Source organism: Mustela nivalis, assembly GCF_964662115.1.
Source record: "Mustela nivalis genome assembly, chromosome: 5".
Lineage (NCBI taxonomy): Eukaryota > Metazoa > Chordata > Mammalia > Carnivora > Mustelidae > Mustela > Mustela nivalis.
Window position 1 is genome coordinate 113,470,843 of NC_139024.1, and position 27,307 is coordinate 113,498,149.

The window sequence follows — 27,307 nt, forward strand, 5'->3', positions numbered from 1 at the left end:
GCACTTGAGGGCACAAAGCAAGACCATCTACCCCTGTGAAGGTGAAGGAAAGATGTTCAGGCTGAATACAGAACCGTTAGCATTTCAGGTAGAGTGCAAGGACAGAATCCTAAGAAATTAGCATTTTAGTGACCAAAAAAAAAATCCAGGAGGTCTGGAGTGCAGGCTGCATGCAGAGGAATGAATAGAGATGAGCCTCCAGAGAGAGAAGGTGGGGGGTCCCCATCCATTACCCTCTTCCCTCGGGTTGCGCACCCAGTCTCCTTCGTAGTGCTGCTAGACAAACCTCTCATGTTTGTTAAACCCTGCACCAAGTGTTGGCTTATTGAGGGGAGAGCACATAGGCCTGCATTCAAGGACCTCATACAGTCTGGTGAAGGAGGCGGGTAGATAAGCAAATAATTACAGGGTGGTGTGCTAAGTACTAAAATAGAGGTTGATATGCAAGTGACTAACTACTTTGGAAGAATCACAGAAATTTCCATAAAAGAAGTGACTTTAGAGCTGAGTCTTAAAGACATCATAGGGTTTCGGGGAGAGGAAAGAGCGTGTGCAAATAATTGAAGCCTATGATTTATTGAATGGTGTTTTGTGGACCTGCAAATATTTTTGTTACTGTTGCTGGAACCTCAAGTTCCAAACACAGAGTAGGGGGGAGAGGTGAGAGAGGTAGAGGGCGGCCAGTCCGTAAACAGCCTCACACGATATGCTGAGGAATTTGATGTTTACTGGAGGGGCTGTGGAGAACCAATGAAGGATCTTAGGATGGGGGGCAATGTGGTCTCACTTTGAAAGATTTTTTCTTTCTAAGGCTATATGGTATTGCAGATAGAAAGAAGGGAACAGCTTTGAGAGCTATTAGTACGTGGTTGGTCTGTCCTTGGCAAAGGCAAAGTGACGTTATCCTCCTTTATATAAATTACTGGTTTCCAAAAGACTTTTGTTATTAAACATTCCCTCCACATTCATAAAACACGTTGCCCAACTTAGAATTTTCATATCTCACCTCAGGCCTCTTCAGCGTTTTCATTTTCAACCTACAACAAAGACAGTTAAGAAAATCCGTTTGTTGTCCATTGGTGCCTGGCTGGCTCAGTCAGCGGAGCCTGCGACTCTTGATCTTGGGCCTGTGGGTGCGAACCCCCATGCTGAGTGTAGTGAGTGCTCAAAAAAAAGTAGAATGAAATAAAATAATTTTTTTTTAAGAAAATATATTTGTTGTCCATCTTAGAAAACTTAATCCCTGACAGGTAAAATAGTTTGTTTACACTCGGTCATGTCCTGATAAATGCTAAGCAACTAGCAGTCCTAGATGGGAAACTGATGGTCGTCTGTGGTGTTTGGGTATGCCCACATGATGACAGCTGAGTCAATATTAGAGTTCTTAATAGGCTTACCATAGATTCCTACACATCGTATCACTCCTTGGAGGTACTGCTTTCCCTCTGGTGCTTTCCTTATAGACTTTCCTACTTTCATGTAAGGAATTAAAAATTGGATTAATAGGGGCACCTGGGTGGCTCAATCCATTAAGCCTCTGCCTTCAGCTCAGGTCATGATCCTAGAGTCCTGGGATGGAGCTCCACCTCAGGCTCCCTCTGAGGGAAGCCTGCTTCTCCTTCTCCCACTCTCACTGTTTGTGTTCCCTCTCTTGCTGTCTCTCTTTCTGTGTCAAATACAGAAATAAAATATTTTTTTAAAGAAATAAATTTTTAAAAAAACAAAAATTGGATTAATAACACCATTTCAGTTATTTGAAAAAGAGGAGTATATGCAGGATTGGACTGAAGCCAGCTTGTACTCTCGGGAGCTGAATGTTACATTTTTGGGAATTTTGCTGCTTGTTATATACAGCCATTATTAAACTTTAAATTGTATAAACTCACAATTAAATAAGTTATATTCAAAACAAAGGCAATACACATTCAACACTCATTTTACTACATATTACTCTCTGTATTCTTGAGTTATATACATCTATTGTATCTGTATGGCATAAATACTATGTAATGATATAATATTGCACATCTCTTCCCAAGTTCTTGTTCAGTGATGTCACATTGATAGCTTGAAATATGAAGTGTGGTAGGAGTATTTGTACCATGGAAATTGGCAAGCAATACAAATCAAAATTATAAATATTGATCAAATTTATTTAAAAATGGATTTTTCTTTAATTTAGCTAGTTCATAAATGGTAAATTATGCAAATAAAATGAAATTATCGTGGTCTGCTTAAAATATGACCGAGTATGGGCCAGAGTATAATTCTGTCTACTGAATGCCTTCAAATTGTTCTTTTGTTAAAGTATTTGTGAAAGGAAAAGAGAAAAACATGCAACTCTTGAGGCAAATTACCATGGAGCAGTCACACAACTCCCTACAAGAAACAGGGGCAGGGCCCCCTGCAGACAAAATAGATCATTCACTTTGGAGGTGTGTGGGCCCCCCACTGGGCAGCCACACCACAGACCACTAATGCCTAAGCTACAGCCTATGGGAATACACCAACTCATGCCAAAGCTCGTCCCTCTGCATGTAGCCAGTCGTTTACCATAGCCCGGGGAAAAAAAATTGCCAAGATCCCAGCCAATCTTTTCAGCATCTGAAGAATTAATGCCACAGGAAAGCAGGAGGTGATGTGAGTGTGAGAACCAGATGTATCTGGGTGAGATTCTGGCTTTGCCCCTTACTGGTTGCTAGTGAGGGGGCAAGTCACATAGGTTCTCTGAATCTCAGTTTCCCCAAATATGAAAGGGAAATAAGACTGTCTTAAGGGCTGTTGAATATAAGACATCTATACTTCACCTAATGGGCACCTAGGCAGCTCAGTGGGTTAAGTGTCTGCCTTTGGCTAGGGTCATGGTCCCAGAGTCCTGGTATCTGGCAGCACTGGGCTCCGTGCTCATGGGGCGCCTGCTTCTCCCTCTGCCCCTCCCCCTACTCATGTTGTCTCTCTTGCTCACTCTCTCTCTCTAATAAGTAGATAAAATCTTTAAAAAAGAAAAAAAAGTACTTACACAACAAGTGGTAATCTTATTGAAAACACAACAACAATTAAAAACCACCTAAGGGATGTATAAAGATGATTTTTTTTTTCTCCCCCTCTACCCCCCCCCCCCACCCAGACAACATTAACTACTCTGAAGATAAGTAAAGAGGGTCTGGGCTGTTAGATTAGCCTTTCTTCTGATTTTATTCTTATTATTACCTAGATGAGCAGATCTCTTCTTTTTCTCTTTCCTTACTTCTCTTATTCAACAAATGTTCCTTTCCACAGTGCAGAGGGAACTGTGCTCACCTCTGAGTACACCATGTTGAAGAATGGTGATCATAATACTCAGGGTAGAAGCAGCAGTAGTAATAAGAGCTAACATTTCTTACGCACCTCCCCCCCCCCCCCCCCCCCCCGCCTGTTGAATAAAAGAGGCCCAGTCCTGCTTTCATGTACCTGACAATTTAATGTGGGGAAACAGATAGTTAACAAATAATTACTCAGGGCCAGAAATTTCACAGGGTAGGTATTTCATTAGTTTTCACAAGTTTTTTAATATAGGAGACTGAGCCCCCAAATAAATTTGATAAACAAATTTGGAACTAAAGCTAGATACTAAGAGGTTAAAATAAAACAGAGCTCCTCTACTTTCCTCTGAATAATGCTTAAATGTTTCTGTAAACAAAAACAAACAATGAAAGAGACCAAAAAAGTTTATCCTGGACAAAGAAGAGATTGATGGGGAAAATATTGTGGAGAGAGAATGTAAGAATGTTATGGATAAATGATTCCAAAATAATTAAGATACAATTAATATGAAGTTAATAATATAATTACAAGATAGAGTTTGGGGCTTCCTAACCAATAAGACAAGTTGGGGTCCTTGCAATCAGCTATCAGTTAGGATTACATAGTGAATATTTTCTGTTTAAATTTTACATTTAGACCTAATCTTCCCACTTTCCACCAAGGTACACCAAATTGGGGTTTGCAGAGCCTAATTGACTGATTCCCAGTCTGGGATCCATGAGTGTGTTAACAGGAGTCTATGAGCCATTTAAAAGTTGAAAAAACACTGGCAGGCTTAACATTTACCTGCACTAAGGCTGCATAGACTCATTAAAATGTTATGCTTCTTTGCTTTCTTCAGAAATAGTACCAAGTTATTGCAGTAACTGTTTTTCCTTGGCAACTTAGCTATTTATGGCATCATGGGATTTATTGATGAAATATTGTTTTAGGGGCACCTGGGTGGCTGTCATTAGGCATCTGACTTTGTCTGGGGTCGTGATCCCAGGTTCCTGGGATGGAGACCTGAGTCAGGCTCCCTCCTCAGTGGGAAGCCTGCCCTCCCTCTCCCTCTCCTACTCCCCCTGTTTGTGTTCCTGCTCTCGCTGTCTCTCTCTGTCAAATAAATAAATACAAATCTTTTCTTTTTAATTTTTTAAAGAAATATTGTTTTAAAACATGAGGTCCAGGGCACCTGGGTGGCTCAGTGGGTTAAGCATCTGCCTTTGGCTTAGGTCGTGATCTCAGGGTCCTAGAACAGAGCTCGCGCTCAGCAAGGAGTCTGCTTCTCCCTCTGTTGGCCCCTCCCCCCTGCTTATTCTCCCCACCCCCCACTGTTTATTCTAACACTCACGTGTTCTCTCTCTCTCAAATAAAATCTTTTTAAAAAAGAAAAAAGCATGAGGTCTTTGTCGGGGAAGTATTGTAATAAAAGAGATCTCTGGTTCTGAAACCTTAGATATCCAACTGTAGTGGATGAATGTGTTACATTCGAAACAAAAGGAACTTGGCTACCTAATTGAGCAGTATTCTGCAAAAGTAATTTATGAAACAGAATTTTCATAAATTTCTATAGGAATGTATTTCTCTAGAAAGAGTAAGTTTTTGCAGACATATCTACATCTGAAATTGCATAGTTACATAAAAGACCATTTTAACAATTTTTATATTTCTTAAGGGACGCAGTCTAGGTGTTATTTCTTAAACTTCTGAGGGTCACATAAAGAAGGCAGAATTGCATTTTGACTTTGATTTTAACTCAGGGTTTCAGTGAACAGCAAAAATGTATAACACTTAGCATTAAGTCTCTTTTGTGTGTTTTTTGACTCTCAGTGTGTGCCTCCCGTGAGATATTCTTAAATTGCCCACTATAATCTTAGGCTTTTATGTTGCATTTGTGAAGGAACCTAAAATAATGTGATGCTTGACTTTTTTTTCCCCCAGAGTTCGCATATTTACTAGCAAGCCATTTGGGTAACTTCTTTTAGCAGAGTTATGGAGATTAACATGGAACATGTTGCTTTTACAGGATTATGAAATTTCATGTTGCAAAACGGAAGTTTAAGGAAACATTACGCCCCTATGATGTAAAAGATGTCATTGAACAATATTCTGCTGGTCATCTAGACATGTTATGTAGAATTAAAAGTCTCCAAACACGGTAAGCAATAGAAATGTGATTTGTTGGGAAGGAACAGGCATAAAAACCGTCTGAGGGTAACTTCTCTGTTGTAGAGAAAACTCTCTGAAGCTTAGAGTTCTGATTCATTTTTCATGGATAACTGGACTTTTGCTTTTAGTGTAGATTTTTTATTTAAGGATATTAATCAGACATGAAAAGCCTCCGTCTGCAGCCTGCGATATCTCAGTATTCTCATCTGTAAAAATAGGGATAATGTGATTGCCTCATAAGGCGTCATGAAGACTGAATGAGTTCCTACACACTAAACAAGTGCCCAGTAACTGTTAATGGTTGTCGCTGATGCCATTTGAATGATTACTGCTATTGTTGTTTTGTTATTCTCGGAATCCCAACCATCCTTCCAGAAGAAGCCATCCTTCTTCCTCGTCAAATTTTACCCACCTATCTGGCCTCAAGAAACAGACCTTTCCCTTCTCTGACCTCCTACAGCCATTGAGAGCTGTCACGGAGCATAGAGACACTCATGATCTTGGTATTCAATCTTGCCCAAGAATTGGACTCAAAAACGAGTGGTTGGCTCTTGTGTTGTTTCCTGGGTGCAAGTCTGTTCCCCTGCTTGTGACTAAGACTGGGCATTTGCCTTTCTTAGGGTCCTGTACTGTCTCTCTGGTGAGCATCTTACTCAGTGATGAAAAGAGTTTGGTGTCTTACTCCAATCATGTTTGATTATGTTCTCTTGAAGCCAGAATGTCCAGTCATATCAGTTTTTTAAGAGTCTTGCTTCATTCTCAGGCACAAATTACCAGTGTTGGTGTTGGAAGAGTTCTGAAAACACAAGGAGGGGGTCTTAAACATTTGTTTATATGCCCATAGCACACTTAGCTCAGCGGGAGGCATATACCAGGCCCTTAGTAAACCACCTGGTGATCAATTCTAGAAATCACAATTTGTTCGTCCATTCATTCATTTATCCAGCAGACAATTATTGAGCCCTAAATGTGTGCCAGGCACTATGGACGTTCAGAGATTAATAAAATAATGACTTAGTCCTTGTGGAGTTTGCAGTATAACAGATGAGATTCACGGCAGGAGGTGGGCACTGCCTGTCAACTGGAATGCTGAGTCCGTCCTGATAATTGAGCTCCAGCACACACACACAAGAAAGTAATTCCCACTTCAGGGGATCAAGTCTCCTTGGAAATGGTTTTAACTCATCCTGTGGTGGTGTTACAGTCTCGGCCCACGTGGTCATGGTCTTCTAAGTTCTTTAATAGAACTATTATAAAACAAGGGTTTTTATAAAATTGAACTGCTACAGAAGTTGTAGAACTAATCTTGAGTTTCCAGCGCGTTCTCCAACTAGAATTCCAAAAGGTGGAGACGATCACTTTCTATGGGCTTAGCTCCCGCATATCAGATGTGCAGTAAATGTTCACTGAAGCATCTGTTCTATTAACATGAAATAATCATAGTTACGACTTTGTCATATTTTCAGCAGTTAAATTCAGGAAATGCGTGGTCGGAGATGCAAACAGACAAATTACTTTGTAGTTCAGGACAATTTCGCCTACAGAAGATTGCCCATAAGTGACTTCATCACAGACCAGAATAATGAGAAAATTAATCTCATGTGTAATTCTCATGTTAAGAAAATAAGCACATCAACTGGAACAAGCTCATTTTTATGACATCTTACATAAATTAAAGATAATTGTCTTTAATTTTTCTTTTCAAAATACTTCGTTCTGGCCCGGGGCAATCTCCGTCTTCAACATTTATAATCTGATCTCCTCTTTCTCTGATAGTGTTGACCAAATTCTCGGAAAAGGGCAAATCACATCAGATAAGAAGAGCCGGGAGAAAATAACAGCAGAACACGAAACCCCCGATGACCTCAGTATGCTCGGCCGGGTGGTCAAGGTGGAGAAGCAGGTATGATCCAACTGGAGTGGCTAACTTTTCCATCCAAATTTTTTTTAATCAAAAATTAGGTCTTTTGATGTATTTTAGTGATTAAAAATTTTTTAGGATTTTATTTATTTATTTGATACAGAGAGGGACCGAGGGAGAAGCAGACTCCCTGCTGAGCAGGGAGCCCAATGTAGGGCTCAATCCTGGGACCCTGGGATCTTGACCTGAGCTGAAGGTAGACGCTTAACCGACTGAGTCACCCAGGTGCCCCAGTGATTCTTAATATATTTTAAAAGAAGAAAATCAAGAAAGAGTGAATGCAACTACATTTTTTATGCATAGACAGTGTTCTCTAAAACACTTGGATTCCCATGTAAGGAATGAACAATTTCATCTCATCGATGAATATGTGAACTGGAAGCAACTATAGACTTTCCACAGTAAAATAACAGATCTATTTTTTGTATGTGTTTTGGTGACTGTCACTGTCTCTCTTTTTCACTCTTTTGTAAAAAACAAAACCAAACCTCAGTTATTAGCCCTGAAGCTGTATCTTCTCATACAAAGATAATTGTCCAAACCAAGAAACAGAGTCTTAACTAACTACAGAGAACACCCGGATGGTTACCAGAGGGGAAGTAGGGGGTGGGGATTTAAATAGGTGAAGGGGATTAAAGAATATACTTATTATATGAGGACTGAGTACCTTATGGAATTGCAGAGTCACTATATTGTACACCTGAAACTAATATAACACTTCTGTTAACTACACTGGAATTAAAATTAAAAACTTAATAAAAAAAAAAAAAAGACAGTTGTCCAGAAATCAAATTGCTCCCCCAATCCAATCAAAAATATCTCAAGTATTAATTCGGAAGCATTTTATATCTTTGTTAATTAATTATTAATTATTAAGCATTTTGTACCTTTATTTTTAAATTCAGAATCACCTACATTGATATTTAAGGTCTTGATTTCATCAGAGAAGTTCCTCACTAAAATGCCATAGAGTCCCAGAATCATTTCTTGGAGGAGGCTTGGCAAAGGCAACTTGATTGGGCTGGGGGTCTTGCAGCTGCTTTTGTAAAGGCTTATATGTTTTTTTGAGAACATTAATCATCCGTTTTAAGTTAAGGGGGAGGAGTTTTAGGGGGAGATTATGCAGAGACTGAAGCTCACCTCTCCCTCTAAATTATCCCTTGCCCACCCACCCCCCAAACACACCACTAGACATACATGCTGCAGTGGCTCTAGAAACGAAGCCCATTCTTCCAACGGGTTATAACTCAAATGTGACCATTTCCCCCACCCTTAGGTACAGTCCATCGAGTCCAAGCTGGACTGCCTGCTCGATATATATCAACAGGTCCTCCGGAAAGGCTCCGCCTCCGCCCTCACTTTGGCCTCATTCCAGATCCCACCTTTTGAATGTGAACAGACATCTGACTATCAGAGCCCCGTGGATAGCAAAGACCTGTCCAGTTCGGCGCAGAACAGCGGCTGCTTATCCAGATCGGCGAGCGCCAACATCTCTCGAGGCCTGCAGTTCATCCTGACGCCAAATGAGTTCAGCGCTCAGACTTTCTACGCGCTTAGCCCTACTATGCACAGCCAAGCAACACAGGTGCCAATGAGTCAAAGTGACGGCTGCGCAGCGGCGGCCGCCAGCAACCTTGCAAACCAAATAAGCGTGGCCCCTAAGCCAGCAGCCCCAACAACTTTACAGATCCCACCTCCTCTCCCAGTCATCAAGCATCTGCCCAGGCCCGAGACCCTGCACCCGAACCCCGCAGGCTTACAGGAAAGCATTTCCGACGTCACCACCTGCCTTGTTGCCTCCAAGGAAAATGTTCAGGTTGCACAGTCAAATCTGACCAAGGACCGTTCTCTAAGGAAAAGCTTTGACATGGGGGGAGAGACTCTGTTATCTGTCCACCCCGCTGTGCCCAAGGATTTGGGCAAATCTCTGTCGGTGCAAAACCTGATCAGGTCGACAGAGGAACTGAATATACAGCTTTCTGGGAGTGAGTCAAGTGGCTCCAGAGGCAGCCAAGATTTTTACCCCAAATGGAGGGAATCCAAATTGTTTATAACTGATGAAGAGGTGGGTCCCGAAGAGACTGAGACAGACACGTTCGATGCCATGCCGCAGCCTGCCAGGGAAACCGCTTTCGCATCGGACTCTCTAAGGACTGGAAGATCGCGATCATCTCAGAGCATTTGTAAGGCAGGAGAAAGCACGGAAGCCCTCAGCTTGCCTCATGTCAAACTGAAATAAGGTCTCCGTTTTCCTTCTAGCAAAGCAGTTCCTTTAGCCATACATATCGTTGCATGAACTATTTTGAAAGCCCTTCTAAAAAGTTGAAATTGCAAGAATCAGGAAGAACATGAAAGGCAGTTTATAAGCCCGTTATCTTTTAATTGCATGAAAATGCATGTTTAGGGATGGCTGAAATTCCAAGGTACATCAACATTAACCCACTCATTTAGTAACGTACCTTGCGTTTAAAATCCTGAGAAACCAAACACTGCTAATGCTATGGGGTGTGTGAAAATGTCAAGATTAGGTCACTTAGAAGATTTGACTCTTGTGTTTTGAAATTACAGGAGTAAACAACTTCAAATTTCAGGCATTTCTGCTTTGTGATTAAATACAAAATACGTTTTCAAAATTAGGCCATAATGTATATGTAAACACAATGGCTACCATCAACCGCTGCTAACAAGGTATCGAGTAAAGCAGAACTTGGGAATCATAGAAATGGCTGCTTCTTTCAAGATATCTGCCAACCCATTCCTATTCAGTCATTTTATTATTGATGTAATTTGAATGTCAATCTGTGTGCTTTTGGTGATTCAACGCTGTGGCAAGCAATTTTGCACATCATTTCCATGTTGTCCTTTATGACGAGAATGTTCTTCAATTAGAACGCGTGCAAATAATGAAATTCAGGGCCAGTGGGGCAAACAGACTATCTGACACATGTGACTTCACAGGAACATAGTCCACAATGGCTGAATCAACTTTATACGTAGTCGACTTCTACACACGCGAGTACAGTACTGATGAGTAGAAGGACCAGGGCTCTGGGGCTGATCTCTCTGCAGTGGCGTCCCCCCACCCCCCAACCCCGGCTTGCCAGGACTGCCACAGGGAAGGGGGAAGTGTGAGAAACCATTCCCACTAAACTGGTAATACAGGCAGGATCCCCGGGAATTAGACGTTTGCGTAAGACTGAGATGAGCACGGCTTGAAAAGAATCCAGACACAACACCAGGAAATAGGTGAAGTTAATGAAAATAGCTTTGCCCTCAGAGGGCAATGTGAGGGAGGAAAATCAAACCAAAATAGAAGAACTTGATCTTTTTAGGAAATGAATATTGCTAGGGAATTCGACTACCTAAACATCCCTTATTCTTATATATAAATGGAGAATTTTGCAACGTGTTTATTTTTTACTATGCCCTGAATGTTTTTTGCTATTAACCTAGTACGTTTTGCATATGGAAGGCTGTAACTAAACTTCCTTTACTTTTTTATACTGTAGCGAATGTTTTCTATGCTCCCCCAAGAATGTTGCCCCAAACCTCAAATTAGGGGTTCTGTTTCCTGGTGTGCACATTCACAGTTAGAAGCCAGGTACCCCCGGTAGGGTCTGCAGATCAGAAACACTTACATCATATAGCACAGCAGCAAGGACCCAAGGGAAGCAAAACCAGAGAGGCACTCACCAGAAAGCAAGCCCCGCCCACTGCTTGTTGGAAACCTGTCCAGTGTTCTCAGAACTTCAGCCAAGGTCACGGCATTCAAAAGGCAAGGGGGAGCCAGAGAGCCCTTCAGTTCAGTTCCAGTCCAGTCACAGAAGGACTTAGGGAAGGAAGAGTTTTTTTCCTTGGGACATAGTGCTTCTCCAAAAAAAAACCTTCAGCGGCCAGGAAGACAAAGCAGGGATAGCAACTGGCTGTCCAAAGGCAAAAGGAGGCCCTGAAATCCACCCATCCTCCCCAACTGTCTCCCCAACTGGTGGTCTCCAATCCCCAACCCTCCTCCTACCTTTCTTCTCCATTAACTTCTCAGTTCCCTGCCGCTGTTTTGCTCCTGAACTTCGCCAGGCTTTACCCAGCTTCCATCCCCAGTAAACCACTTCTCTGCTCTTCCTCAGATAGGCTTCTCACCCTTCAAAAATCCTTGTCCCTTTTGATAAACACTGAAATTTTAAACGCCTCCTCTTCTCAACCCACCTGGATTCTAGCACACTTCCCTGGAGTGTATCATTCAGCGTCTTCTTGGCTGCTGGAGACACGCAGAAGTTAGGGTCTAAATTTTACACTCCAGTCAAAAAGAATTTTATCAAGCTTTTAAAACAATGACTTTCGTTTTTGAAGCACAGAATTTTAGTAAATTATGAAATGCAATTTTTCACCTACTATGTTTCCACTCAACCTGAACTTGTGATACACCCTCCCAAGGAGGTTGTACACCACACACACATGCACACGTGCACACACACACAAACACACACATCATTCCTCTGGCTTAGAGCCAGACACCTGCCACGCACTTGGCAGGATCTCTCCAATTCTCAGTTGAGGAAGAGGAGGGAGGCAGCAACTTTCAGGTAGCACTGATTCCTGGATATTCCCTGTCCTGGATCGAACCCCACTGGCAGCAGGAATTCTGAATGTATTGGGGACCCCTCTTTAGGCCTCCGACACAGTATAGTTCATCCAGTATTACTGAAGACTGAAGATTCAGAAACAAACCCCAAATGCATCACTGAGGTCTTAATCATAGCAAAATGTGATAAACCATGATGTGAAAAACTTTTATACATTGAAGCCATGACTATTTTGTGTCTATCTCTTACTCTAGCACAAAAACTCTTGGATGTTCAGAGATAGTTGTACTGTATGAAAACTGCAGGGTTTTGTCTGTTGTTTTACTCTCTATAGAGTTGAGAGGGGTCTCCCATTTACACTTAGCGAAGTCCCATTGGTCAAGGCCAAATGGTGTCTTGAAGCACAATTTAGCTGAGAACTGAGTAGCCACGTGCTTTCTCAGTTCAAGTTTGTCTGCCTTCAATATGTAGGGCTGATCAAGTTAATGCTTACTAGCAAACATCCCCTTATATGAGGCTGACTAAAAATATTGCTGTGTCTGGTCTAAACGTTTGCATTTTGTTCAATTAAATTAATTATCTGTGGGTTGCCAGTTTTGTTTTAAGTAAGAGACACTTTATTGAGTTTTTAAGTCTTTATCTCCTGTTCAAAGGTGCCTTTCTTACCTCCCATTGACTCAGTGATTCTGAAAGTTCACAATTTGCAGGTGGAACAAGTCTAATAGAGAGGAGGAAATCAGGCACAGCGACTAATTCTCATGCCCATTGGCAAAGCAAAACCACAAGAAAGGATGAAACCTGAGCAACTAAAATTAATGGATCACTTTATCCAACCCGACTGAGAAAATGTCAGAAACGTTAACTTATCTCCCCAGAAGCTGATATTTTTTGCCTTAAATGACATGGTTGTGTTTTTGCAAGAGAAACTTAATATAATTACGTGCATTTTAAGTGAGCAGTTCTAAAAGTCAAGTATGACAATACAGTTGTCTGTTCCTGAGAACAAATCAATCAGGAATTTCATACCCATCTCAAGCTATCATTGAAATGTAATCTCCTTTGCTCTCTTTTACTGGGCTCATTTGTTTTAAAGTAAAACATTAAAAAGATGTCTACAAACAGTGTGACTGTTTTTATCTGGAAATAACTGGTTGGTTCTGAATAGACTGCTCCCAGTCAATCAAACTGGCTGTGTACAGATTTGGGGCTGAAATACAAAGTTATCTTCCTGCAGGTCAGTGAAGAAATCCTTGGTAATTTGGGGAGGTGGAGATTTGCAAATGTTTTTGAGGGTGTATCATAAGAAAAATCAGCTCCATGTTAATCAAAACTCAGAAAACAGCACATGTGAGCTTTGTATTAACCATAATAAAGGGGTGTACTAAACAAGTAATAAGAAATCACTGGGTGCCCAGGTATGTGCGCCAACCTGCAGCCCCTGGCTACTCAAAATTACTATGTTGAGGACCTAGCCAGCCCTACCTTACCAGGGAAGGACTTCTCCAAAAGGAATCATTCCCTTCTTCACTAAGATAGCCCGTTCCTTCGGTTTTCCTAGTACTTTTACACTAAGTATCCATGATTAATTCCAGTGGAATGTTAGGACTCTGGAATACAAAGTAACAAAGCACTAACAGAGGCACTTGAGACAAAAGGAAGAAGGGGGGGGGGGTGTTATCCTGGAGGACAAGGTAAAGGACTTCCCACCATGGCTCTAATGAGACCAAACATGTATGTGCCTAGAGATGAGTGAAAATAAGATTATGTATGAAACATGCCTGCTTGACCAACTTGAAAGTGTAAATCACTTCCAAACACTTTTGAACTAGTTTATAGCACAATCTCTCACCTCCACCATTTTAAAAGCAAAATATACTTATGACAACTCTTCTACCTTAACCACTGATAGAAATAGGTTCCCATACTTTGAAGCGGCAACTTTTATTAGCCTGGTTTTAACTGCTTCAAAAATGTGGTGCAAGTAAAAATTGTGTTTTTATTAAATTTTCATTACAATAAGACATCACTTTCTAGCCTACCTAATTGCAAATTATTGAAGCTTTTACTACATTTCAAAGCAGAAATTTATCAGGATATGTTGTGTATAAACTATAGATTTATGCACGGCCCTGGAAATTACAGCACCACAAAACTGGTAAATGGCAAATGTTTTTGTTCAAATAAATAAACAGAAAATCCAAAGGTACATCCGTATGACTTCTCTTTACCTGTTCACATGATTCATTATGTGTTCCCATGATTCATTCACATGATGCCTTGGCGTGACTTCCTTCCTGGCTTGCCAGTCCTTGCCCATCCCTGTTATCCCAAGGAATGAGGTCCTCGAGTGTTCCCTTGCTGCAGCTCCAAATGCCATGAGGACATTACACCAAACACATCATAAACGCTTTTGAGTATCTCTGAAACTCCTTACCTAAGCCCTCTGGACAATGATCCAGTACCACCATCTGTTACCAGAGATCATACCACTGGCTTTGGTGCTGAAGAGTCCTCTGCCATTTTATGATGGGAAGACTAGTTCTTCTCTCAGTCCCCAAGCCACTGATTGCCCCCATGATTGGGTGGGGTCACTCCCATACTCCTCATTCCCCATATCTGCTACACCTCACTCTCACTCTTTCTCCTCATAAACATGAGTAGTCTTCCACATTACCAGGAACCCTAAGGAACTTACCTTCCTCTCTATTTTACCCAACATCTCACTTTCCCAATAGAACCAAACTACTTACAAAATAAGGTGTTTCCATTCCCACAGCATCCATCCTCTAGCCAACTTGATAATCAGACCTATGCCCATTCACCAGTGCAGAAAAACCACTCATCAGTTCACCCATGACCTTCTAGAAAGTTGATTCAATGGGTACATTCATCAGCATCCCCCTTGGCTTTTCTGAGGTAGTTGACACCAAAGCCACTATCAAAACTGCTTCCTAGTTTGATTCCTACCCCCTCTGAATTGATCATTATTTACTTTTCCAAGCTCCCTACTGCTCTTAATCCCTTAACTGTTGATGTTTCCACAAATTCCATCACCGGCTTCTTCCCTTTTCTCCTCTCCCTTCACACTCTGCCCAAGGTTGTCTCATTTCTAACATCAACCATGGGATGATCCCACCCAGTCACGGATCTCCACCCAGATTTTCCCCCCAAGCACCACCCAGAGTCACTCCAGATGCCTCATACCCAACTGAAATTACTTGAGAACAGGGACATCTCATCCCCACAACACCTCAGCTCTCACACAATGCTGTGCAGCAGGCACCCGATAATGCTGAGTGAATCAAATTGTGTTGGTCTCTCTGATCCTTTATTCAGCTTTCAGCAACTTACAATCCGTAACTTCACAGGTCTTTTAAGTCAAGAAAAGAGGGATCATCAAGCCTCATCCACACAGTGAATTAAGCAGATTCAATCTGTTACTTCTTCCAAAGTACTCTTCCAAAGAAGCCTGGTAAGAAATTAATTAATGCCAAATAATGAGCAATCTATATTTCTACAGAACTGGGAGAAGCAACACCTCCCTCACCCCACCCCAGGCCTCAGCATCATTGGCTTATTCCTTCTCCATCCCTCAAATGTAATTGGCTCAGACCCGATAGTTGACACCCATTCCCAGACTTTCTCCATTCACCAGGAATACTGACTTCTCTCAAACATTACTATAGGCTCCAAAGAAAATAGGGGGTCTAGTCTCCTTTCCCTTGTCCCTGAGCACATTCTTATTCCCCACATCTCTTTACATCCTACCAACGCCAGGACTATAGCCAGAGCCAACCTACAGATTTTTTGGATCCCAGCCTTTAGAATAACAACCCATGTTTAGTGACCACCCAGCATTGTGTCCATGCTTCCCAGGTATTTTGCCATTTAATCCTCACATTACCACAGGCACTATAATAGGATGTATTTAGCTGCAAGCATAAGAAAACCCTGACTGAAACAACCTTAAATATAAGAATATTTTGTTGCAGGATTTCTTTTCCTTCAGTGCCAGCAGTTTCTGGTCATGCTGCTCTGAAGAATGAAGAGGTACACCAAAGTGGTGAGCAGCAAAGCAAAGTTTATTGAATTATTGTACAAAACTCCCAAAGAAAGAGGAGACACAAGAAGGATACCACCAGAGTTTCTAAGTCTAGGGGTTTTTATGGGCTTGTTGGCAGGCTGTTATCATCTGATTAACCCTGATAAGACTATCATACAATCAGGTTTTTGTCATCTATCTACCACGTTGGAAAGGGTGGAGGGCTCCTTCCAGCGTGGTGTACAATCCTTTTAACGATGGTTAAACGATGGTTTTAATGATGGATCCTGTCCCTGCCTGCTTTTCTTTCAACAGTCCTTTATTAATTTTTTTATCTAACAATTGAAATCCAAAGGTAGGCTGGCTGAGTACATTTTGCTCAATTACATCAAGGTTCCAGCTGTCCTCCCTCTCAGCAGGATACTATTGGTGGTTCCTCTCATCGTCCACAAGATGACTGCCAGAAGCAGTTGCTGCCCTAAAACCTCCTTGATCACATCTAACAGGAAAGCAGATGAGGCAGGGAGCTCTCCGCTCAGGTATGAAATATAAATCTTTTCCTGATACTTAATTATAATAACACAGAACACATGATCATTCCTGAGTCCGGAGTAGTCACTGTAAGGTTTTACAGGCGAGGTACACATGACACCCGGGGAGATAGGTGCAAGGCAAGGTTTATTAAAGGCACCCTCGGGCGAGGTTCCGAGACTCAGAAGAGGAGAGTCGGGAAGTCGCACCCAGGAAGGGGTTGAATGAGCTTTTATTGGGCCAAGGCAGGGCGGGGGCTCATAACCATATTTAGTAAGGTTAGAGGTTGGGAGTTGGAAAGTCTCAAAGTGGCTGATTTTTGTTTCTCGCATAAGTTTCGGTTTACTCAAGGTGACGTGTCCTTGACAGATGTCCCTCTGGCGGGAAAGTCGGGGGTAGGGGGAAGATGGTGGTCTGGCAGCCGTTTTATTGTTCCTCCTGCATTCCCAGGGCCACCAACCTAACAGTCACTAAGTATCTGCCCTCTGGTCAATGAGAACTCCTCTTTTGGAAAAGGGGAGTAGAGATCCACAAAACCATAGTTCTATTGGAAGAAAAACAGTGAAATGTAAGTATATATATATATATGTATATATATATAATTTTTTTAAAATTTTTACTATACTTATATAGTTACAGGTAGTTAGTATTAGATGAGAAAACTAATGCACTGAGAGATTAGTAACTTGCTGAAAATCATAAAGCTGTTTAGTGGTAGAGCTAGGATATAAAGTGGTAGAGTTAGACATATAGTCTCACTCCACTATTTGAGATACTAACTTCTGCATTATTAATATGGGAGATGTGCCCATACAGAAATCTCTAGTGATCTCTAGTGAAATGGATTTAGAGAACAGAATTACAGTCCCAAAAGGGCAGAATGTTAATTTGATAATTCTTAATACGAAACTTAATTGAGGAAGAAAACAGTTTTTTGCGATTGTCTTTTTCTTTTTTTTAAGATTTTATTTATTTGTTTGACAGAGATCACAAGTAGGCAGAGAGGCAGGCAGAGAGAGAGAGAGGAGGAAGCAGGCTCCCTGCTAAGCAGAGACCCTGATGGCAGGGTTCAATCCCAGGACACTGGGATCATGACCCGAGCTGAAGACAGAGGCTTTAACCCACTAGCCACCCAGACATCCCCACAATTGTCTTAAAAAATAAAAAATAAATAAAAAATTTTAAAAAGAGGTTTCCCTCTACTTTTTGAGTCATTAATCTTTCAATTATCAATTAAGAAGTAAGCATAGGAGCGCCTAGGTGGCTCGGTGGGTTAAAGCCTCTGCCTTCGGCTCAGGTCATGATCCCAGGGTCCTGGGATCGAGCCCTGCATTGGGCTCTCTGCTCAGCAGAGAGCCTGCTTCCTCCTCTCTCTGCCTGCTTCTCTGCCTACTTCTGATCTCTGTCAAATAAATAAATAAATATTTTTAAAAAAAGAAGAAGAAGAAGAAGTAAGCATAATACTCCCTTTGAGAATAGTATGGTTTTCTTCCAACCAGACTCATGAGTGTTTTTCTACCACGAGCATGATCTTACCGTTTGTGTATAACTGGTCAAAAACCATGAAATTAACAAATCCTGCTGGTTTTAAAACATATTCCAAATTCAAACACTTTCTAGCACTTTCACCACTTGCCCTGTCATCAGGGCACGGTCTTCTCTCACCTGCAAGGAAAGACCTCATTTTGAGACACAGGTTGCTAGAGGAGAAGCTTGAACAGGAAGAGTTCAAGTGAGGACATGTTTAGCTTGCCATCATCATGGCTCGGCAGATCCAAGTGTGAATTTGACATTTGGGAAATTTCTAGAAAGATATTTAGGAAGTCTTATAATTGATTTATTCATACCTTAAGGGACTTCAGGATCTTTTGCTCCCAGAACACGCTGTCCCCACCCCAAACTTCTAGCAATCAGGGACAATGCCTGGGGACCTAAGGCTCACTAGGCTGCCTGGGTGCCTACTTCACCCAGCAACTGGAGTAGAACCAGTGTCTGTCTCTATCTAGACCCTCCTCCCAACCCGCCCCCCCCACACACACACATCGCTTCTCTCATTTGCCTGCCTTTTAAGATCCAGGGGAATGCTGGGGAGGGTCCCTTCTTTTCTAGAAACCCCTGTCTTCATTCACCCCAGAGCAGCCTGACTAAGCTCCAGATGTGAGAAAAGCAGCTCGTGGAAGAGCTGTCTTTTCTGTTTCATGCTCCAGTGCTGGGCAGCATCTCCGGGAGGCAGCACAGGTGGCCGGCTCCTCAGGGTTCCGCAGGTCTCAGTGCCGGACCTGTCAGAAGCCCCTGCTGGACCAGATAAGCTTATCCAAAGGAAAGAAGACAGCACAGAGACATTTGCACATTGGATATCTTCACCTGTCGAACACTTTCTTATATTTAGAAGACATGTCTCAGACATATGCCTGGAAGGTCTGAGAGGAACAAGATTGGGTCACAAATTCAAACTTTTATCCATGCCATTTCTCACCAAAGCAAAACCTCCCCTCACCTCCTAATTGCCCAGGGGTATCAGTCCTTTATTACTAATAGAGGGAAATCTAAGGGAATCTAGGATAAGCTGCCATCTTGTATAGGAAGCCTGGGAAGGCCTCAGAGAGGGTTTGGACCCATTGAATAGCTGTGTGCAGTGGGGAGGCTGCCAGGCTCTCTTTGGTCAGGGGCTGGCTCCAGACCAGCTGCAGCATCTTGAGGCCTGTGAAGAAAGTGCCCTGGTGAGGCAGACTCACAACTGGGACCCCAGGGCAGACCAGGACGCCTAAAGAGACATCAAGGGGGGTTACCCCAACCCCAGCCTTCCGGGCTGCCCCATCCACACGCCTCCCGGCCACCTTCCTGTAACTGACAGCAGGCCACAAAGATGGCTGTGGCTCCAGGCACTCTCTTCAAGGACTCGTGGGAGCACTTGGATTTCCAGCCACTCGGCGATTCCTGAAGAAACCAAGATGCCCCACAGCTCCACAATTCAGCCAAGGGCAGCTACCTTGAGCCTGCTGGTCAGAGTTCCAGCTCCCCAGGCTCCAGATCATATAACAGTAACCCCCTTGTCTCAGGTGGTCCGACTACAGTGACTCAGGCATGGCCTGCGTCTGTGAACCAGCTCTCCCGCTGAGTCAGGGTGTGCTGTGCTCCCCGATGGGATGAAGGTCTGCATCAAGGTGGCCTGCAACCAGAAGAGGGATTCATGAACCTCCATCCCTGGGGGCTGGGGGCGGTGCTGGGTGGTGTTCTGACACAGATGGGGGGTGGGAAAGTAGGGGAAGGTTGGAAACTGAAGTGGAGGTGTGGGCAATGGCCACCTACCAAAGGTACGCTCCTCCTGGTCTTCTTCCATGTAAAACACCAGTGGAAGGTTAAAGTTCTCCGACAGAGTCCACCATGGTTTCTCGCTGCAAGCCCTTTTTTCCAGAATTGGTCCTACCTGATTCAGAATAGGCAAGCTCAAACACCCTGTCAAAAAAGAACTCAGGGGGTGCCTGGGTGGCTCAGTGGGTTAAAGCCTCTGCCTTCAGCTCAGGTCATGGTCCCAGGGTCCTGGGATCCAGCCCCACATAGGGCTCTCTGCTCAGCAGGGAGCCTGCTTCCCCCTCTCTCTGTCTCTGCCTGCCTCTCTGCCTACTTGTGATCTCTCTATATATATCAAATATATAAATAAAATCTTAAAAGAATAAAAAAAAAAAAAAAGAACTCAGAGGGCACCTGGGTGGCTCAATGGGTTAAAGCCTCTGCCTTTGGCTCAGGTCATGATCCCAGGGTCCAGGCATCAAGCCCTGCATCGGGCTCTCTTCTTCGCAAGGAGCCTGCGTCCTCTTCTCTCTCTGCCTTCCTCTCTGTCTACTTGTGATCTCTGGCTGTCAAATAATTAAATAAAATCTTAAAAAAAAAATCCAAAGTTATCTTCATTCTAATTTCAAAAGATTTTGGAGCAAATCTACTGGGTGTGAGCCAGGGCAGGGTTTGAGGAATGGAAAGTACTGGAACAGGTAGGTTCCAAAATGGCCTCCCTAGATTTGGGCAGGCACTGTTTTAGTTTGTTCACACTACAAAATATTCTAGACCAGGATGGTTTAAAAACAAGAAGCACTTATTTCTCACAGTTTTGGAAGCTGGGAAGTCCAAGATCATGGCACTGGCAGATTTGGTATCTGGGGAGATCTTCCTCGTTTGTAGACAGCCTTCTCGCTGTGTCCTTACATGGCTGCATGTCTGAAGCGCTTAAGCTTTCTGGGCCTCTTTTACAAAGACATTATCCACATTAATGAGGAGGAACCCTCCTAAAGGCCTCACCTTCTGATACCATCATCTTAGGGGTTGGGAATTCAATATGTGATTTTGGGGGGCATGCAAATGTTCAGACCATAGCAGTTACTACCAGCCAACCAGTGATGGCACATGTGTAGTCAAAGTTGAACTTATTTGATGTGCTGCTTCAGGAGACAGGCAATAAGCCTCTTTATAGGGATGAGTTGTGAGGAGCCTATTACAGGATTTGGCTGGGTGATTCTAAGGACTGTTTAGAGGAACAGAGGCCAGTTTTGTAAAAAGGGGGCAATTTGGTGATTATCTTGGCAATTTTTAGGTAGGAGGCAGGAAGATTAATGTGTTCTTGATTGAAGTGTCCTTGTCTCTGTCTGGCTTTAAACATAGTTATAGAGTAAATGGCCTTAATGGCCTTTCTATATCTTGTTGCATCACAATTGCTGAGTGGTCTTTCCTGGTTAAAGTAAGTAGACAACATTAGAGTTTATCTGCCAACTTCCAGGGCAGGTTCCTAGGGCTGTTTTTTTACTTTTCAGTCTCGCCTTTTGGCCAAAGGACATTGGCCAGCCCTGAGGACATCCATCTGCCTGGTTCAGATCCACACCATTGTCAGAATCCATTGATCACAGGCTATTTGGAGAACACTGTCCGCATTTGCCCTGCAGTTAGTCTCACATGAGCCTTTTGTTGCCAGATGAGAAACTGAACCACTTAAAAACAGAATGGCTGCACAGTTGCATATAAGACTGGACAGGATACATGGGTCAACTAGAATACGTAATTACTGGAAACAAATTGGTCATTAGTCCTGTTAATAGGTTGCCAAGGAAAGAGCCAAAACCGGGCCATGACATCAGGTCCCCAAATCTATCTGAATCTGTTCTAGAGAGCCACATAGTCATTCTTTTAACTTAACTACCAACTCTTCTACCTAACCAATAGTGTTTTAGGTCAGTGCTGCAGGCAGTGTTTGCTATAAAACGAAGTTCTTACCCAGTCAAGAAAAAAAAGCAAAGATTATTTAATCATTTATAACCACCATTCAATTTAAACTTCAACCAGTTTGTTGGGTCTCCAGAGGAGAGGTAGTGTCACCTGTGACTTCTGCTAGGGTCAAAGACAAATTTTATACCAGCTTTTCTTGCTCTATTATTTCTACTATTGGAAATGGAGCACCCTGAGTATACATGAAGAGGGAGTCAGTTCTCTGTCCTGGGAACTCTCCTGAATAATCCATGCTTCCCTTGTTTAGGTCTCTGAGTATCTTTCTCAGAGAAATGGTTTCCTATAGGAGTAGATGTTATAAACATTGCAAATTCTCTAAATGTTACTCCATGTACAAAAGATAGGTTTGACTCTGGAAAACAGTGTGGAGGTTCCTCAAAAAACTGAAAATAGATCTACCCTATGACCCAGCAATTGCTCTACTGGGTATATATCCTAAAGATACAGACATGGTGCTCCGAAGGGGCACATGCACCCGAATGTTTATAGCAGCAATGTTCATAATAACCAAACTATGGAAAGAACCTAGATGTCCATCAACAGATGAATGGATTAAGAAGATGTGGTATATATACACAATGGAATACTATGCAGCCATCAAAAGAAATGAAATCTTGCCATTTGTGACGACGTGGATGGAACTAGAGGGTATTATGCTTAGCAAAATAAGTCAATCGGAGAAAGACAACTATCATATGATCTCCCTGATATGAGGAAGTGGAGATGCAACATAGGGGGTTTGGGGGGTAGGAAAAGAAAAAATGAAAGAAGATGGGATCGGGAGGGAGACAAACCATAAAAGACTCAATCTCAAAAAACAGACTGAGGATTGCTGGGGGAGTGGGGACGGGAGAGGGTGGTGGAGATGTGGACATTGGGGGGGGGGTATGTGCTATGATGAGTGCTGTGAAATGTGTAAACCTGGCGATTCACAGACCTGTACCCCTGAGGATAAAAATACATTATATGTTTATTAAAAATTTAAAAATTAAAAAAAGATAGGTTTTGTAATAAGGTACACATAAAACGAAGTAGCTTATTGTCACACGAATTGAATGGGGAGTACAAGTATCATTGATCCCAATGAAAGCAGGACACTCATTAATCCCCTAATATGTAAAGATTCCTGGAGTGGAGGCTGGGGAAATCACTGAATATAACAGACTAATACAGCAAGGATAGCCTCAATATTTGTGATTATTCCCGTAAGCTTGCTTGTGTCAGCATAAATATTTTGTTCTTGTTTTATTTTTTTTGAAAGACTTTATTTATTTGACAGAGAGAGATACTGTGAGAGAGGAAACACAAGCAGGGGGAGTGGGAAAGGGAGAAGCAGGCCTCCCGCTGAGAAGGGAGCCCGGTGGGGCTCGATCCCAACAATCCAGGAACATGAATTGAACCAAAGGCAGATGCTTAATGACTGAGCCACCCAGGCGCCCCTCAGCATAAGTATTTTGTAAGAAGCATAAGTATTTTGGGTTCAGTGTCCAATTTTGATAGAACTAAAGATTAGGATTTAATACTGAGTAAGATTCAAATTCCAGAAGAGACCCGCAGAAGAAAATTTATCTTTTGAAGTGTGAAAGAAACAGCTATTAAATTTTTGTTAGTCAAATCAGGTGGAGAATGAAAAATGCATTAGTCAGTTAGATTTAGAATAATAGTTATAGTCTTAAAACACACACACACACACACACACACACACACACACACACAAACGTTTTGCCTTTCTTCAAGGGGCACAGAAATATTAGAGGATTAGGACTAAAAATGTAGGGGCGCCTGGGTGGCTCAGTGAGCTAAAGCCTCTGCCTTTGGCTCAGGTCATGATCCCGGAGTCCTGGGATTGAGTCCCACATCCGGCTCTCTGCTTGGTAGGGAGCCTGCTTCCTCCTGTCTTTCTCTCTGCTTGCCTCTCTGCCTACTTGTGATCGCTGTCTGTCAAATAAACAAATAAAACCTTTAAAATAAAAAAAGAGATTAAAAATGTAGATATGTGGGGGCACCTGGGTGGCTCAGTCAGTTAAGCATCAACTGTAGATTTCAGCTCAGGTCTTGATGTCAGTGTCCTGACTTCAAGCCCTGTGTTGGTCTCCATGCTAGGTGTGGCTCCTACTTTAGAAAAAATAAATAAATAAATAACAAATTTTTGGTTTACCTCTAGGGGGCACCAAAGCATAATGATCAGTAGAGCAAATGAAAGAAAGAGGGCAGATATCAAAAAAATTTATCTTGTTTTACTGTCTGGAGTCGAAATTCTCCACATCATCACTGGTTCAATCTGAAGTTCTTGGTTTGGTAGTCTTCTTCCAAAGATCAGTTATTCCTAGAAGATACGTAAGAATCCTTTATGATTTCCCAGTGAAACCCTTTCAATTGAGGCCACGGGTAGTGTTTCCCTGATTTTTGCAAGATAATCTCTTTCAAAACACTTAATCTCCAAGTTTCCAATCATACAGAGGCTGTTTGGGTGGATATTTGGGAAGACTTTTATACTTACTGATGATAAAGCTGGGCACAGCAAATGGATCCTTTGTAATACATAGAATTGTAAATTTGCAGTTATAAATTACTAGATTATTACTTTCCTGAGGTTCCTGATATGGCCTTTTCATAAAGGACATTTTGGAGCTTCTCTTTAGCAACAACCCCAGTGAAATGTGTACCCCACATCACCAAAGAAATCAGTTCAATTTCCTTAGATCCAGAATACCAATCAAGAAATTTACCATAAAAAAAAAAAAAAAGAAATTTACCATCAGAACTTTGGCTATCCATCAGGAATACCCTCAATCCACCTTGAAAATAAACAATAGCCGCCATACACTATCACTGGGGCCAAACTTTGGTCAATGCTCGTTTAGTATAGTGGTAAGCTAAGGTATTTCCTTGGAATTCTGGGCCATCACGCTTTGAAGTAGCCTTCTTCGGATGGCCAAATATATATTTCTCAGATATATTTGGTCTTCATCCACAGTTCCTAAAAGTGCTCAGAACCTGGGTGGCTCAGTGGGCTAAAGCCTCTGCCTTTGGCTCAGGTCATGATCCCAGGGTCCTGGGATCAAGCCCCGCATCGGGCTCTCTGCTCAGCAGGGAGCCTGCTTCCCTTCCTCTTTCTATTTGCCTCTCTGCCTACTTGTGATCTCTATCAAATAAAGAAATAAAATTAAAAAAAAAAAAAGATTCTCTCTTTAAAAAAAAAAAAAAAGTGCTCAGAACCATAAAAGTGAAATGGGTGCCTTGTTAATAATGAAGGTGACTTCTGGACCCCATCCAAGGGCAGGTTCTAGTTGCCAGGAGGACCAACCATGTGACTGAAAGTGTTGGAACTTTCAATCCCACCCCCTCCACCTGGAACCTTTGGGGAGGGAAAGGGGGCTAGAGGTTGAATCAGTCAATGACTTAGCAGTTATCACTATGTGATGAAGCTTCTAAAAACCCAAATGGACAGCGTTTGGTCCTTTTTTTTTCCCTGACAGCTTCTACACTTGCAGAACTAGAAATTTCCTACATGCTACTGACCCAGGCCTCAAGTTCCATGAGAACAGAATCTCTTTGGTTAAGGATCTCAACCAAAGTATCTCTTCACCTGGCTGTTCGTTTGTATTCTTTACCACTTCCTTTAATAAACTGGTAAATGTGTTTTCCCTGAGTTATGTGAGCCACTCAAGCAAGTCAATCAAACCTAAGGAGGATGTCTTTGGAAACTCCAATCTGTAGGGGGCCTGTCAGAAGCATAGGTAAAAGCCTGGGGCTTGCTACTGGCATCTGAAATGGGGGGGAGGGAACAGTCTTGTGAGACTGAATCCTTAACCTGTAGGATTTGAGCCTATCTCCTGGTTTGAGCTATCTCCTGGTGGATGCATCGGAGCTGAGTTGGATACCCTGCTGGTGTCCAAGAATTGTGTCGTGTTGGGGGAAACTCACCCCCACACAGAGACTGGAATTTGGTCCAAGAACTCTAAAACAGTCACCAGTCTGCAGAATTTTCTTTTTTAAAATCAATGTGTTGACAGTTATTGTGTCAATCTATATAATAATCAAGGGTTGGGTTTTTTTTTTTTTCACTCTAGAAATCTGCAATCATTTTATTATAATTAAGCTAGAGAAACTCAACTTTTATTTTGATTTGTCAGTTTTTAATTTGGTAACCAAAAAGATTTCCTGTTTGAGTTACTCGAAATTTAAGAATGTCAAGCAAATTTGAATATTTCTGTTCTTTCTGAGCACCTGGGGGGCTCAGTCTCTTAAGCATCTGCCTTCAGCTCAGGTCATGATCTTGGGGTGTTGGGATCAAGCCCCCTCATCCAGCTCCCTGCTCAGCAGGGAGTCTGCTTCTCCCTCTGTCCTTCCTTGTGCTCTCTCTCTCTCTGTCTCAAGTAAATAAATAAAATCTTTAAAGTGTGTGTGTGTGTGTGTGTGTGTGTGTGTGTATTTCTGTTCTTTTCTTTATAAATGAAAAGAGCAAAAAGAAAAGACAAGGCATCTTAGAGGTATGATTATTTGGATTCGGGGCCTGAATTTCGGGCGGGGGGGGGGGGAGAAGGTACTTAAACAAGAGTGCTAGTGGTTGAAATAGTAGGCAATGTATGGATTTAAGGTGTTTGAGGTGAATTATGAAGATAGAGCCAGCAGGATTTTCTAACTTAATGGTTTTAGGCAAGTGGCTCATAAAAAATGTTTTGTTTTGTTTTGAGGCTGATCACTGCCCTCCTGTTTTCCCACTTGTGCACCAGCTGCAAAGGGAGTCTGCCCCCTCCCCGCCCGCCGCCCCCGCTGCTTAGCCCCCCCCCTCCGCCCCGCACCTCCCCTCAGCCTGGGGGGGGGGGGGTAGGGCTCAGAACCCTGAAGGGATGTGTGTGGGGTGGAGACGGCCAGCTGCGACCAGCTGGGGGCCCTGGAAAACCTCCCATGCACCCCCACCCTCTTCTTGCTCTGCAGGCTTCAAGTCGGAGAGCCGAGGAAAGCGCTGGAGGCTGCCACCCGCACCACCTCCTGGGCCTCCCTCCACGTGAGATGGCCAGACCACGGCGAGGCTATCTTTGCTGTGTCTACTTACTCGAATCCGCCCCCGAGATTTTCTTCTTGACACGCTTGGGTTGTAGTGTGCCGACCCTAAGAATAAAATAGCCAGTTATTACCTTCCCACTTGCTGCCGGTTCTGTAGGCGGCAAGGGGTGGTACCTGGTGTGAACTCCCGCGCTGTCTTCCCTGCTCCATTTTAAAGTGAGGCTTCCTATATTTATTTCCTCGGGTGGGAGGAGACTGAAGCTGGGGGAGAGAGCCCCGGGAGCCTGGTGTGAATCTCCTGCAAAAGCGCTTGGCACAGCGCCGGAGACAAAGTCCGGAGTGTCCCCACGTTCTGGCTCCTTCTTTCCTCCTCTCCCCCGTCCCCCATGCCCGATCACAACCTCTCCCCTCCCCCGGCGCTGTCAACTGCACCCTCCTCTCCTCTCGTCTTAAGCGCGCACAGGGCTCCGTTCTCCTCCCCGAGAGGATTGCCTTTCC

The 27,307-nt window shown here is 42.9% G+C and overlaps 1 protein-coding gene and 1 long non-coding RNA gene across 5 annotated transcripts in view; one reads left to right on the plus strand and one right to left on the minus strand.

Moving 5' to 3' along the window:
- Positions 1–13,074, plus strand: part of KCNQ5 (potassium voltage-gated channel subfamily Q member 5) — a 532,298-nt gene extending 519,224 nt beyond the window's left edge. For all 4 annotated transcript variants that reach the window (XM_082729774.1, XM_082729775.1, XM_082729777.1 and 1 more), the window contains 3 exons: positions 5,312–5,443; positions 7,231–7,357; positions 8,652–13,074. In XM_082729774.1, the coding sequence (XP_082585900.1) occupies positions 5,312–5,443; positions 7,231–7,357; positions 8,652–9,614 (1,222 nt within the window). In that variant the 3' untranslated portion in view covers positions 9,615–13,074. The remainder of the gene's footprint in view (positions 1–5,311; positions 5,444–7,230; positions 7,358–8,651) is intronic.
- Positions 13,075–24,033: 10,959 nt separating this feature from the next.
- On the minus strand, positions 24,034–27,284 carry LOC309864406. The gene is made up of 3 exons (XR_014311507.1): positions 26,984–27,284; positions 26,859–26,914; positions 24,034–24,125 (listed from the first exon to the last, which is right to left on the minus strand). It is a non-coding gene; the product is annotated as an uncharacterized lncRNA (long non-coding RNA).
- Between the last annotated feature and the right edge of the window lie 23 nt (positions 27,285–27,307).